Below are 15040 nucleotides of genomic sequence, written 5' to 3'. Positions count from 1 at the left end.
ATCAACTATCTTCATCATTCACCAATTATCATTCATCTAATTCTTCGCAATTCATTCATTCATCATTCTTTCTTTCATCAATTCTCAATAACATTAATTCTTTAGTATTCTTTTCTAAACTTTACTTTTTCATACAAAATTCCGCATTCGCAAGATCTTGATACACCTATCCATATTCGAAGTTGCCTTTGCCCTAGACGTGAAAGGTTTTAATTTCTGAGGTTTTGGTCCCAAATCTCTCTTTCAATTATTTAATTTAATTGTTTGTTTATTATTTTCCTTGAAGTTACTAACGTGTGTATTTTGTTATTAGAAAGAGGTACGAGGCATCCAAGTAAGTACTTTATTGATTTATTGATTTTATGATGTAGATATCATGTTTATATTGTTATTATGATATTCCTAGTATCATGTCTAGGATATTTTTTAATATTAAATATGATTGCTATGATACCTTTTATTCTCTTCCTAATATTTATGATTGTTAGTATCATGTTAGGGTTAAAGATTTGATTTTTATTGCTTAGTGACCTGCTAGGGTTTGTTATTAATCTTGTTAGTATCATGCCTAGGATCTTGCTATGCTTTTAACATGATTATGATTGATTAATATTATTATTAATGATGTTGATTATTTATCATTGTTGCTTGATATGTATCATATTTTATATTGTTATTGCTTGATCACCTTTTATTGCATGTTTAAAGGGAATTTGGTACTTGTAATCACGCTTAATAAGATAATTAATAATCTTGTTAGGGTTAATGTGATTATAATTCAAGTGATCGCCAATAATAGATTTGTTTGTGCATTATATTCAACCAACATAGATTAAACAGGTTTAGGGTTAATCCTATTGATTGTATGTTAGTCAGAAAGCGCACATGAATACGAGCAGAATAAAGTAGAGGCTTATTATTAGGGCAGGTTCAATCTCTTTTAGGTTGGATTTGTACCATCATCCCCGAACCCTATTTTGGTTTATGACCTTATGGAGTTGACGATCTCTTGGATCGTTAAGGGGTGTAACCTTCACCTTGTGAATGGTTTACAAGTTCCTTAAAAACTTGTTGGCGACTCTTTTGCTCTATCTTCTTCCCTTTTGGAAGCCACCGTACTTTAGTATGATCACAGTGGGGTTCAAGCTAGTGAGATTTTAAAGGCTTGAAACTATTCCTTACAATACTTACTCCTAAGAACACAAGCCCAAAGAGCATGGGGTTCGGTAAGCACTCTCCACCCAAGTTTTGCCAAAAAGGCCGAGTTGGCTTGCCTTGAAGTACGGATACCCAAACCACCTAATCCCCTCGGCTTCTGAATTTTTTCTCAAGAAAGGAGATGAACTTTACGCTTCTCTTGATCACCACCCCAAATAAATCTATGAGTTCTTTTATCAATATCATCACAAATGGTTCTTGGTATTCTTGCGGTTTGCATATCATAGGAAGCCATCGTAGAGATTGTTGACTTTGCTAAAGTAATTCTTCCTGCTAAAGAAATGTATTTTGATTTCCACCTCGACAACCTCCTATCAATTTTTTCACATAAATACCCAAAAGTATCTTTTGTCACTCTACTAGTGAGTGTTGGCATTCCCAAGTACATGCCAAGGTCATCAGTTTGATCTATCCCCAAGAAACTAGTGATGCTTTGACAGTGCGATTCTAGAGTATTTCCAGAGAAATATACTCTTGACTTAGGATAACTCACTTTCTGTCCAGAGCCGCACAAAATCTATCCAAGCAATGCTTAATCCATCCTGCTTGTTCAACAGTAGCCTCGACAAATAATATTATATCATCCGCAAAAGCTAGGTTCGAGAGTTGAGGACCATTTCTACTAGCTTTTATCGGCTTCCACCTATTAAGAATGATTGACTCTTCAATTATTTTGTTTAGCCTTTCCATACAAAGAACAAATATGTAGGGTGATAAGGGATCTCCTTGTCTAATACCACGTTTAGGGGAAAAAGCTTGAGTAGGCTCTCCATTCCACAAGACTTTCATTGAAGAAGTGGTGATACACTCCATTATAGCATCTATAATAAGACTAGGGAACCTAATTTCCATAAGGGTATCCCGAATAAAATCCCACCTCAATTGATCATATGCTTTTTTGAAATCGATTTTTATAGCCATGAAACCCATAGCACCTTGCTTTGACTTCATAGTGTGAATTACTTCCTGGACTATGACAATATTATCAGTAATTTGGCGCCTCGGAACAAAACTTGTCTGCTTACTCGAAGTGAGGTGAGGCATCATAGGCTTAATACGATTCACAATAACTTTTGTAATGATTTTATAGGCTACATTACATAAGCTAATGGGGCGAAACTGAGAAGCTACCTCCGGATTGTCTACTTTTGGAATTAAAACAAGGAATGTGTCATTCAAATTTTGCGGCATCCCCTTCCCATTCAAAACATCAATAACCAGTTTGTAAACGTTCTTTGCCACTAGGTCCCAATTCTTCTGAAAAAATAAAACTTGAAAGCCATCTGGACCCGGTGCCTTTAGAGCGCCCATATCTTTCACCACTCTGTCAATTTCACATTGAAGCCAAGGTCTAGTTAAGTTGTTCCAGTCACGGGCAGTAAACTCAGGAAATATGTCACGAGGAAGGTCCTCAAACTGCTGGACATAATCACTGTCAAATAAATTCTGGAAATATTTGACAATATTGTCTTGCACATCCTGTTTTTCTGTCAACCATTGGTCGTTTTCCCCATCTTTAATTGCCGAGATTTTATTTCTCCAACGCCGAGCAATTATGCTCAGATGAAAAAATGTGGTGTTACGATCACCATCTCTAATCCATTCAACTCTAGACTTTTGATACCATAAGAGCTCCTCTTGGGCAAGCACCTCATCCAACTCCACTCGTAACTTAGATTCAAGCTTTATTAAATCCCTTGCCTTCTGTAGAGCCAGAGCACGTTGCACACCCGCAATTCTAGCCAAGAGATTGCGTTTCTTTTTAACAATATTATGGAAAGTCGAATGATTCCAATTTTTTAAATCATCAGCTAATTGATTAAGTTGAGGTACAAGGGGCGTTTCTTTATTCCATTTGCTCTCAATGAAACACGAAAATTTTCATGTGTCATCCACGCAGCTTGGAATCGAAAAGGTCTATTAATCTCAGCTAACGGAGCAAAACCATTCGGGGCAATAATAATCGGACAATGGTCCGATTGAATAGCTGGAAGGTGTTTAACCGAAGCATTAGGAAATCGAAGGCTCCATTCACCATTACAAAGTGCTCGATCTAATCTTGCACTTTTCCAAGTCTCAACCGAGTTTCCTCTAGCCAAAGTGTGAGATGCACCACTAAATTCTATCTCGAGTAGGCCAACATCTTCAACCCACTCATTAAAACGTGCAGCCCTTCTAGTTGTTTCAGCACAACTAGAGCTCCTTTCCCATCTATACCTCGTGTCATTGAAGTCCCCCGCCAACATCCAGGGGACATTATTAAGAGCTGCAAATTCCTTTAATTCCCTCCACAATTCTTGCCTTTTGGAGGGGTCCGGGCTGCCGTACACTGCAGTAAAATACCAGGGGACGCCATCAATTCTTTTAATTTCCATTGTAATGAACTGATTGTGTTTATGTATGGGCTCAACCGTAACAAGTTCCCTCTTCCAGTAAACCCATATACCTCCACTGAATCCTTGTGCATCAACTCTAGTATGTCCATTGTAACCAATAATGTTAGCTATTTTTTCCGCTTGAGCCCCTCCCATGTGAGTTTCCACCAAGGCAACAACATTTGGCTTATTGACACGAATAATTTCCTTTAAAGCAGACAAGAAATCCCTACTCCCCGCACCTTGTACATTCCAGATCATACAAGATATAGGCAGTGAGTTTGAGGCAAGATTTGCAAGATTAACATTCATTGAGTTAGTTGAAAAGTTAGGATTACTTAAATAGGCTTCTTGAATTAATCGAATTAACCGATTAACTTCCACTGGAATTTGGAGGTAAGCCACCAACTCGGGCGGCTCCGGCATCGGTTCTATCCATGTCTCCAGACGAACCTCCATCACATGTGTTAGGGGGTCGGCTATGATCAGGTAAGGCATCTCCATTGTTTGCCCCACAAAGAGGGTTTTCTCTGGGGGGATTGATAAAGGAATCACTTCTCTGCTGTAAAACTCCATGATCACTTAGTTGTCCTACTTCCTCTATCTCCTCTGTTTCCACTATTATTAAATCTTCTTGAGTTTGCTTCTTTCCAGTAACTTATTTAGTTCTCTCTACTCCAAAAGGCAAATTTTCCTTTCCAAGGTGGCTATTTTGGCTTTTGTGAGGAACTTCTATAGATGCAGGGATTTCGTTTTCAATAGCTTTTAGGGGATTGGAAATATGAGCAGGATTTTTTTTAGGGATATTTTTGTTTAGGCTGCCTTTTTTAATTTTTGGAATATTAATATTTCCTCCCTTATTAATTCCCAATTGGAAATTAATATTTCTTGGAATATTTCGGGAATTATCTCCAAGGTTAACAACTGATTCAAGAATATTATCTTTACTTAAATTCTGAGAGGATAAGATTTCCATATCTTTTGTATGTAAATCATCTAGAGCCAAATCTTTTTGGTTCTCACCTTGCGCATGACTCTCCTCATTTAACGCTGCATATCTTGATCCAGAAGCTTTTGAGATATTCTGTTTTGAATTTTGGTTTGGCGCCCCTGACTTGCTTTGATTTCTCGGAGCTGAAGCACCACCCTCCTTGGTGGTTTCCAGCGGTGGCTTATCAATTCTCGGATTCCTTTTTCAAACCGGTTTTTTAACCAGCATCCAAGAGCCGAAATCATTCACTTCCTCAGGCTTCTGAATTTTCTCTGATCCCCTGTCAAGAACTTGAACATGCTGATTAGATATTGTTTCATTAATCTGATCCACAACCATATTATCATTCGAGCGCATTGATCTTCCACATGTCCTAGCATACCACATTTATAACAGATGAGTTTGATCCCCTCATACTGTATCCTCCATATTTCGCCTTTGAGCCAAAACTTTGATAGAAGTGGTTTTGATAAATCGATCTCAACACTATTGCCCACGTTCAGCATACGCTGTGGACTTATCCACTCTCATCACCTTCCCAATCTTTGCTCCTATTTTCTTAAGGAATTCCTTGTCGAAATACTCCACAGCCAAGTTTGGTATACGCACCCAAGCTGTTAGAACCTTAGTCGAAGCTTCTTCAGGAATGAAGTTAGGGGTCCATTTTCGAATAGTTAGATATTTATCATCAATCAACCAAGGGCCTTGGGTGAGCACAAAGTTGTAATCATCCTGGTTGTTAAATCTAGCAATGAAATATTTGCAACCTATGTTCGTGAGAGACAAGTCACCCTTCAATTGCCACTTCTTCTTCAACCTTTTCATTAAGCCCATATAACCCAAACTTCCATCAAACATACGAATGATGAGAGTGTTTCTCCACGGACGGCGCATTGCTCTTTTTTCCTCCTTTGTAAGCAAAATAACAGGGCGCCTGTCTTCATCATCATCGTCAGATAATTGAATATTATTTTGCACCATAGTTTCCAATTGAGTATCTCTTAACAAATCCCTGAAAGACTTAGGCGATTTAGAACCTAATTGACCAGACAGAGGAAAATTCCCATTAAAATGAGAACCTCCATTAGCACCACCAGATGGGTGTTGAGGGTTTGAATCAATTTCCATCTCAGGCTCATCAGAAGTGTTGTTCCTGTTAAAAATTTCATGAGTAATTTTGCGTTTAGGCTTTTTATTGGATCTAGCCTCCTGGTCTATGACCTCCGGTGGATTTGGCGGCGGGTGTAAGGAGAGTCGTTCCGCTTCCATTCTAGAGAGAATTTTCTGTTTTTGGAAAGGTATATAGTTATTTAATAATCTATGTTAATTAGTTGTTAGGTTAAATACTTCGTATGAATGATTGAAAGAATGACAATGTGTAATTTGAGAAATACCAAAACAAAAGCTTCTTTTTTTCCTTTTTTTTAAGCTAAAATTCTAAAAATTTAAAACGATAAGTGGCACTCTATATTTCTTACTCCCTATATAAATTTCATGTTAGTAAGTATAGATTTGCATTTTTAACATAAATTGGTAACAAAAGAATACTTTAGTAACTGTGTATATGTTAAGAGTCAAATAAACAATAATTATAAACCACTTTTCTAGTAACATGATTTTAATTAATAAATAAAGTGTAAACCTATGAAATTACTTAGCAATAATAAGTTGTTAATGTTGGAGACAATCATATAGTTAATACATTTGATTTGTAATTAGGATCATAATTTGTGATCTTTTCTCTAAAATATAAATCACATACAACATCATACACTAGAGCTAAGTATAAATCACATACATCAACAAGAAAGAGATCGTATAAGTTATGCTACGTTTCAAAAAAAAAAAAGTACTTGAGTTTAATATTTTGAAACAAAAACAACTATGAAAAACTTGTTTATTTTACAATTTACAATGTGTTATATAGTAAAAATAAAGAGAATAAAAACAAGTTTGGCACTTGTTTATAACTTAGGCATGTTTCGATTTACTAAAAACAAGTGAAATGAACTGAGCTGAAATGAATTGTTTATGAGAGAAGGAAATTAGGAACTGAACTAAATTGAACTGAACTTATTGAAAGCTTTAGAGCTGAACTGGACTGAACTGAAATTAAGCTGAACAAAATAGACCCTTAAATCATCCGTTTCATATTATATGCAAAATTTACTAAAAATTGTAGCTACAAATTTGGTACAACAAATATTTTGTTTTATTTTTAAGTTATCATTTCTCTATAATCTCCATCTCCCTCTTTTATCACATTCATCAATATATTTCATTCTCCATTCATCAATATATTTGATATGTTTTATATTTCCCTAGTAACAACAAATGTTTAATTGGTAACCCTTGTCAATTAATTCAATTACAACTATATTACAAATTATAAATGAACGAAATAATTGACGTTATTTTATTTATAGGTATTATTAATCAATAGTGATAGTTACCAAACAATTATAAAGCTTTTGATGAGCCAGGACGCTACAAGAACTACAAAGCATGACATGCCCGGTTAACATTGATTTTGTCAAAATCTATGGGATATTAGAAGTTCGTCAAAATCTGAATAATTGAGATAATTGACATAACATTAATTAAAATTAAATAAATATTTAACTGAATCAATATAATGTCTTCCGAATTTTGTCAAAATCTGAATATTTGATAAAAAAAAAGATGTAAGATTAATTAAAATATAAAGAAGTATTTTAACTAAATCGAACATGGTGGATAGTTGAACAAAATCTAATTTGTTTGAACTGAATTAACTGGAACAAGCTCCTAAATTTTAAGAGTTTTTAAACTTCACCAAAAAATTCGCCCGCGGCTTTAATGGCTTCAGTCATTTTCTTCGGTAAGACGGTAAAATTTTCATCTTCTTCAAATTTGGTGCCTTTAATGGGTAAACCTTTTTTTAACAGTAAAATGTACGGTTGATTGTTTGGAATTTGAGCTAAATGCATAAAAATTTCTTATTAAAAAAATCAAACTTGTATTTAATGCTCTACTTGGCACTATACATTCCCACCTAAAATGGTATTAGGCGGCAAAATGGTAAAATATTTCCCCCCTAATTTTCCCTCTTCTTTTTTTGGCTCTCGTTGATGTGGCACAATCTCATTGGTAATGTATGTTGGGAACACATATAATGATTGTATGTGTATCACTTCCCGAAAAATTAGGCTCGATTTTTTTCTCAAATTGAGGGTAATGTATTACTCTAGCCCCCCCTAGTGTAATGATTTCTGGGGTAAAACATAAAGCTTACCCATCCTTCAACCTTCATTCTCTCTCCTCTTGTAATTGCAGATCTATGGAATTCATCCATTCATGAAGTGTGCTGTGTGCATGCAATATTTGCTGATTTTATCATTAGATTGGGTAATAATTAATGTTTTTCAATTCTTTGCAGATTTAATTGCTTTTATTTTATTTTTTATTTTTTTTTTTTTTTGCAGATTGTTTTTTGAAAAACTTTAGTAGTAACCTATATTATTCAATAGCTAGTAAAGTAGTAAATTATGGTTATATACTTATATATGCTTCATAATACGATAACTGTGATCCATTTTTTAAAAAAATAATATTTTTTTTTAATTATTCATTCGTTGATGAAAAAAAAATGGTGAAAAAAAAATTGCAAGATGTTTGTTATGAGAGATTGAGAGGAGTTAATAATATGAGGATCAATTTCAAATTTTTTTAATCAGACTTTTATTTTATGATTATATTGGGTTACCAGATTTATTGATTTTTTCATCTTGTAACTGAATTGCTTCATAATCTTGAAAATAAATTTCATGCTTGTTGAATTGTTGTATACGAAGTATGATATTTGACTGTTTGATTTGTTAAAAAAAAAAAAAATTGACGGTTTGAATGGAAGCATATCAAATTATCAATAGTGTTCAATAAAAATTAAATATTAATAATACCCAGTAATAAGTTACCCTTTACCAAACCTGCTTCTAATTAGCCCCTCTTAATTGTTACCCCCTTCAATTAGTCCACCCTTAAAATTTCCGTCATAATCATTACCCCCTAACACCTCCCTTAATCCAGGCAAGGCCTAAGTGTAAATATTTGAGTATTTAACTAATACTCCATACCAACTGTTGGAGCATTTGCAATTCTAGTAATGCAAATCGGAGGTTTACCAAGTGAGTGTGCAAGGAGTTAACGAGAGGAAGATGTAGCATACAAGTGGGGAGGCGCGGCAAGGTTGAGCTAGAGCTCGGATGCCTTGCGATGGCTAGCAGCAGGTCCGAGCGAGAGCTCGCCTATGTGTGAGCTATAGCTCGCTGCTGAAGGTGCCTTGCGACAATCCGAGCGATAGCTCGCCAGCAAGAGAGCTGTAGCTCGCTGCTGGCAGACTCTTGCGGCAGCCCGAGCGATAGCTCTCCAGCGAGGGAGCTATAGCTCGCAGCTCAAGACGCCCACTGCAAGGCTGAGCTATAGCTCTCTCGCTAGAGAGCGGTAGCTCGCAAACCCACCAAGTAATGGGCCTTGCGTGAGGAGTGCGTGAGACTTGTGATGTGATTTCTTTTTCCTTATTACCCCTATAAATACTACTCCTTGGCAATTATTCATTCATACGTTAATTTCATTATTGAAAATACCCTAAACACACAAACACAAACCTACCCTTTGAGATCTGAACAGTTCTTGAGCAATTCCACGCTTCGGGTTCGGGTACACGAATTACGAAGGAGAGTCGTGTTAAACTTGGGGGGCGTGCGTCATCAGAAAACTTGTACCGGTGGTGGCGTATTTCGCTTTTAAGGCAGTGGATTATATTCCACGGCGCGACTATGAGTTTGAGATCTTCAGTCAAGTATTATTCCCTTTCATCAACTTTGTTTGTCATTGGAATCGACAGGTATTTTACCAACAAATTTAAAAGCGAAATAGTATTAATTACTATACTGTTGATTCCTGAGTTAATCAATCTAAGATAAAGATTATGATGATTTGGACGATTATTTTTTATCAAGAAAAAGGAAATTTGTGGACATTCATGTCCGATTTCTTCGATAGTGCCAAAATTCAAGAGCCCTAGTTGACGGGGAATATTAATTTAACGATCAAATTGTAATTGGACGAATTCCCTGAAGAAAGTCTGATCATGGCAGCCCACTTTATTTAACTTATGGCTCCTAGTGACATTGTGTCAGTAAGGTGAAGGAAAGTTAATTTCTAATTTTTGTTTATCAAATATAGTTTCATATTGAACCATAGTTATCTAAAGAATTTAGAGAAGAAAAACCTGAAATTTCCACTGAAGATTGTCGGTGGAAGCAATGCAATTCAAAAAGTCTTTAATTTGAAATATTAATTAAAGTGTTAGATGATCAAAAGGTTGATCCTTCACTAACAGAAGACTCCAACAAGATATGCGAGTAATGCATCGGTTGGAGTGCGAGGATCGAGGGGCAGCAATGGTGTCGATAGTCGAGTTATAACTCAGTAAAATCTGTCTAGCGAGTGGGCCGAGATATGCAGCAATAGTTGGTCAGACCATTGCTCGTAATCAGATAAGCTAAGTTATCTATCTCAATTTATTGAAGTAATTTCTAACTCTATATAATATTTGTGCCCCTGTTATATATGCATAATTTTATTATTATGAGCTATTGCAATGCAATGTGGGGATGAGATGAGTTAGATCTTGAGACTAACTAGTAAGTTAGTTGTACTCTTGTTGATGAGTGGTATTGAGGAGGAAGGTCTCCGTAAGAGACGTTTATCTATAGCTTTTTGCTTGTTGGTTTGCAAGTAATTTATTTCTGCTAATGTATGTTTTGTCCAATTGTAATTTATTTATGTTCATGGACTTTAGTGTGTTTTGTCCTAGTAGATTAGGGATGATATGTGTTCTATCTTACGATAGTGTTTTGGTGACTTTATTCCTAATCATGGACAATGTTTTGCTGAGCACGGAGTATGTAATAAGCTTGTAAATGTCCCTTTTTAAGATTAAAAAGGGGATTTAGAATTATTGTTTATTTTTAATTTTTGTGATCTTAATTAGCTTTGTTCACGAACATGAAATGTATATAATTGCTAGAGGTGTAGCAATTAATTTTCTTGTTGATGGTCTAGTCGAGATCGGATTTATCTCCGTGCTTATTAGCAGAATTAAAAAGGCTTGACTTAGCAAAAGCTAGAATGGTCATGCAAGTTTGAAGTGTAAGTGCCCCACGTGAGGTAAGGATGGGAATCAACATTCCATATGTCTTTAAAATTTATTAATATTCTGTGAATGTTAGTATTGTGGGGGGTTGCAGATATGTTTCAGTTGTTTATTTGTTTAAGTAACTAGTTCACCCAAGAATTTGGTTGATACTCCCTTATTTGTTACCCGATGCATGATTATTCTCATGTGGTATATGTGATGTGGGGGTTTCCAATAATGAAGAATTGATTTCTATATATGTTTCATGTAAAGAAAGAAGGCTTGTGGGACTGTGGGTGATATGTATACTGAATATCTGCTACGTTTATCATGCATGACCTTGATGTGCTAAATCCTGTGAAATGTCTCAAGTATATGATTTCCTATGACATGGCATGTTAGTTTTGCACGTTCATAGAATTTGTTCCTGTTTCCTAAGCTTTATTCTGAAATTGATGAGTAAGGTGTATTTGATTAAAGCTTGAACTAGTTTTGTATCATCTTGGTTTTACTTTCTTGATCGAAAGTTGTATGTAGATGGCTTGTCGTGTGGTATGTTTTCATGTAGTGGTGGATGAAAAAATCCTGAAACCATATGAATACGCCTTGATTAACTAGTTGTGGAAAGAAGCATGTTAATGCGAGTTTGCGCTCCTTTGAGTTTATATGCTTGAGAATAGTATATCTTGCCTAGCTATTAGAAATCCATCTGTTGTAAGTATCTTTCAAGGTGAGTTGAAAGGAGGTTGATTGGAAATGAGCTGAAGGTAAGATACTGTGATGTCAGGATTTATTCTGTAAGTTTGGTGCTGACCCATCTTTATGACTCACCTGGTTTGTTCTAAGCTTGTCTGTATTGCAGTAAGGTTGCTTAAGCTTCCTAGCATGATTGATTGTAAATCAAGGGTGTGTATTTAAAACGCATGCACAGGTGACAACTTAGAAGATGAGGTATTTTTGCTCATGATGTTATATCCTTTGTGATATGTATGGTAAGTGGGGGTTAGATTTGAGTACCCTAACTTGTTATGTTAAGTTTTTCTTGGCTTGTGTGTTGAATTTCTTGATGCATGTGTGATGTTACTATGGTTCGCATTGATAGAGTTCATATGCTAGAATGATCATAAGTTGTTAACTTCACATACATGTTGTTTATTGAGACAAAGATGTATATGTGTCTCAAAGCCAAGAAACAAATACAAGATAATGAGATAAGCAGAATGGTTCTAGGCAGTAAGCCAATGAACTAATAAGGGTACGCATTAATCTCATTTTTGTGATATAGAGAAAGTGTTTTGGTAAATTATATTTATCATGCTTAAGCCGGAGTTATTTTTATGATTTGGCCTTGATGTTTAATTCAAATGAGCTAATGTTTTTGCAATCTAAATGATCAACAAAATTATTCTTGACGTGAAGTGGTTTTGTTGTGAACTATATTGTTCATTCTGTTTGTCAAGAGAGAATTACTCAATTATTGTTTGAGTTTCAGTTAGTACAGGGATGAAGGTTAAAGTGTTAAAGTTTCTCAAGTACCTGTCCAATAAGTTCTAAAAGGACAATGATTGAATGAACAACAATGATTAGTTGAACCTCTTCAGTGTATGGTTTTTACATGATGAAGGGTGGTGCTCTGTTTCGAGTGAGTTGCAAAACAAATTGTTGTACACTATCCATTATGAAGCAAAGGTTCATAAGATTGGATGACGTGTGTCAAGAAGATGATTGTTGCAAAAAATAATCTCTAGAAGTTTGTCCATTGTGAGGGTAAGTTGATCCTCATGTTCTCTACATTGTTTTTCACAAGTGTCTATGTATGTTGTCAGGAACTACAGATGTAGTGACATAGTTAGACAGATCTTGTGGAGGTGATACTCATGTTAGAGTATGTGAAAGCAAAGAAGAATCAAGCAAGTCCTTATACAAGGATGAAGCACAGGTAAGTGCTTGATTGTCTAAGGGAATATGGTTAAGATCTTGTGGGGTATTTTAAATTATTCCAGAGACGAAAATTTAAAAGTTGAGTCTACGTTTGGAAGTAATCTAGCTTGATAACCCTCTAATTTATATGGTTATGAGATGCTTTGGTAGACTTGTTGCTTGATGTTTACAGGTTGAGCTTTAAGTGCTCTTAATATGTCCATAACCCAGGTTGGGTGGTCAATTGAGACAGCTTACATGGACACACCGAAGTGTTTTAATTTGTTGAACTTTTGTTCTGAATAGGTCTAGAGATTTGTTTTGGTTGACTCATTGTTGGATTTACACCATTTATGTTTATTGAATCTATAACTCTTTTTAGTGGTTTGTTGACCAGGTAGATCAGTAAGGTTGAGCGTGGCTCTTAATGTCATTTGTCCAATTATTCTTTGAGCAGGGATTGATAATGGTTCTTAAGTGGATTTAAGACCATTAGCCCAGTGGCTCTTAGAGTAGGATTGATAATGACACCAAAGATGGAAGGTTGACCATTGCTTGCTCTTAATACTACTAGCCCAGTTGCTTGAGAGTAGGGAACGATAATGATCCTTAAATGAATTAGAATCACTAGCCCAGATACTACTCGAGTAGGGAACGATAGTGTAATAACCAAGAAATTCCTTTATTTTAAAATACCTGTTTTGCCCTGTATAAAACTTTAAATATGAATATCTAAGACATTACCGCCACCGTGAGAACGGTTAAAGAAAATACCAAAGATACACAGCGGAAGACTTAAAAACCAAAACTATTTAAATAACACAATTTAAAAACCAAACCAACGAAAATAAAGTTGAAAATCAACAAAACCAAAGTCAATTAAAACCCACCACAACTTGGAACCATTTAAGGCCCTTATTCAAAACCGAAACAACCAAACTTTTTGTGTTAGTCCACAAAGTAATATAATAAAATATTCAATGAAACAAATCATATCCTAATGGAAGCTAGCATGATTCCCTTTTCACTCATGCCCCGTCATGAACATGCTTCAATACCTGAAAGTGTATCTCTACTTGCCCCCACTACTCTCCATTAAAATGGATCATCGTAGGGCCAAGATAAAGACATGTCTAGACACAAACAACACGCACAATCAGCAAAGCTGAGTACATAAGCGTAACTAACACACTAACATGCATTCTCCTATCATCACAAACACTTACCTCATTGTACCTGTTTACAAGCACACCCAACAATCAACAAGACACAATGACTAGACAATAATTAATTCATTTTGCATTGATTACGCATCGAACGGGTTTCCACCTATTAACCTCCCCCAAATAAAATTTGAGGTTAACTGGCATGGGAGCTAACCGTGCCAGCGACAAACCACACAAAGGTGGCGGAATTCCTGCGCATAATAAATAATAAAAAGGAATATACAGCGTCCTGTACTCCATTGGAAGTTATGGTTAAATATAAAACCCCATAACCCCCCCATTGTTCATACTCAAGGTATATACGTTCCAAGAGTTTTGGTGCGTAATCTCTTCCACTTTACGTTATTTACATATTATTAGACTTGGTGATGACTCTCAAAGCATAGTAAATCAATCAACCATAATTATTCAATCAAGCAAACATACAAATTTAATTCTTGAATAATTAGTGACCACATATTATTTAATGTTGAACCCTTTTTAATTCTACCTCAGTGTCAAAGACACCTTAAACGCATAATGCGCCACAAATCCTATCCCTCGGTGTTAAACACACCTTAAGTGCACAAAGGCACCGACATACAATTTATTCCTTGTGTACATAGACACTTAAATAGCTCCTTCCTCATGCTTAAAGCATCAATAAAAATTATATGAACCATAATAAAATTTCTTTTCAATATTCCAAACATAATTAAACAATTACTTTAATTAAACATGCTCTCTATCATGCCATAAATAAATATGTAGTCCATATAATCATGCCAACATATAACTTTCCAATCCATAAACCATCACAAATAATTCATGCTTCACAATTCAATCACCAACCCCAATAATTCACGATTCAATACATAAACCTTAGCATGATACTACTTGTAATTGATTGAAAGTAAACCTAGCATGATTCTACATCATCAAAATATGCTAAGTACGCGAACGTACCTTGAATACGATCTTAAAATCGTCACGACTAGTAAAAATTGCTCATTTCGAAGTCTCCTACACATTAAAATTATAATAGAGCATTAAAACCCATTCTAAACAAATTTCCAGCAATATATACTATCCTAAAACCCCTCTTAAAATAATTAGAATAAGCTGAAATTATATTTAAAATACTCTAATT

At 35.3% G+C, this 15040-nt stretch overlaps 1 protein-coding gene across 1 annotated transcript; it reads right to left on the bottom strand.

Moving 5' to 3' along the window:
• Positions 1-1327: 1327 nt before the first annotated feature.
• On the bottom strand, positions 1328-4169 carry LOC110722525. The gene is made up of 3 exons (XM_021901795.1): positions 3052-4169; positions 1712-2956; positions 1328-1529 (listed from the first exon to the last, which is right to left on the bottom strand). The coding sequence occupies exons 1-3, from the start codon at positions 4167-4169 to the stop codon at positions 1328-1330; spliced, it is 2565 nt and encodes an 854-aa protein (XP_021757487.1).
• Between the last annotated feature and the right edge of the window lie 10871 nt (positions 4170-15040).

The sequence above is a fragment of the Chenopodium quinoa genome, unplaced genomic scaffold (assembly GCF_001683475.1).
Source record: "Chenopodium quinoa cultivar QQ74 unplaced genomic scaffold, ASM168347v1, whole genome shotgun sequence".
Lineage (NCBI taxonomy): Eukaryota > Viridiplantae > Streptophyta > Magnoliopsida > Caryophyllales > Amaranthaceae > Chenopodium > Chenopodium quinoa.
Note: the sequence above shows the minus strand (reverse complement) of the source record. Positions and strands in the feature narration are given on the sequence as shown.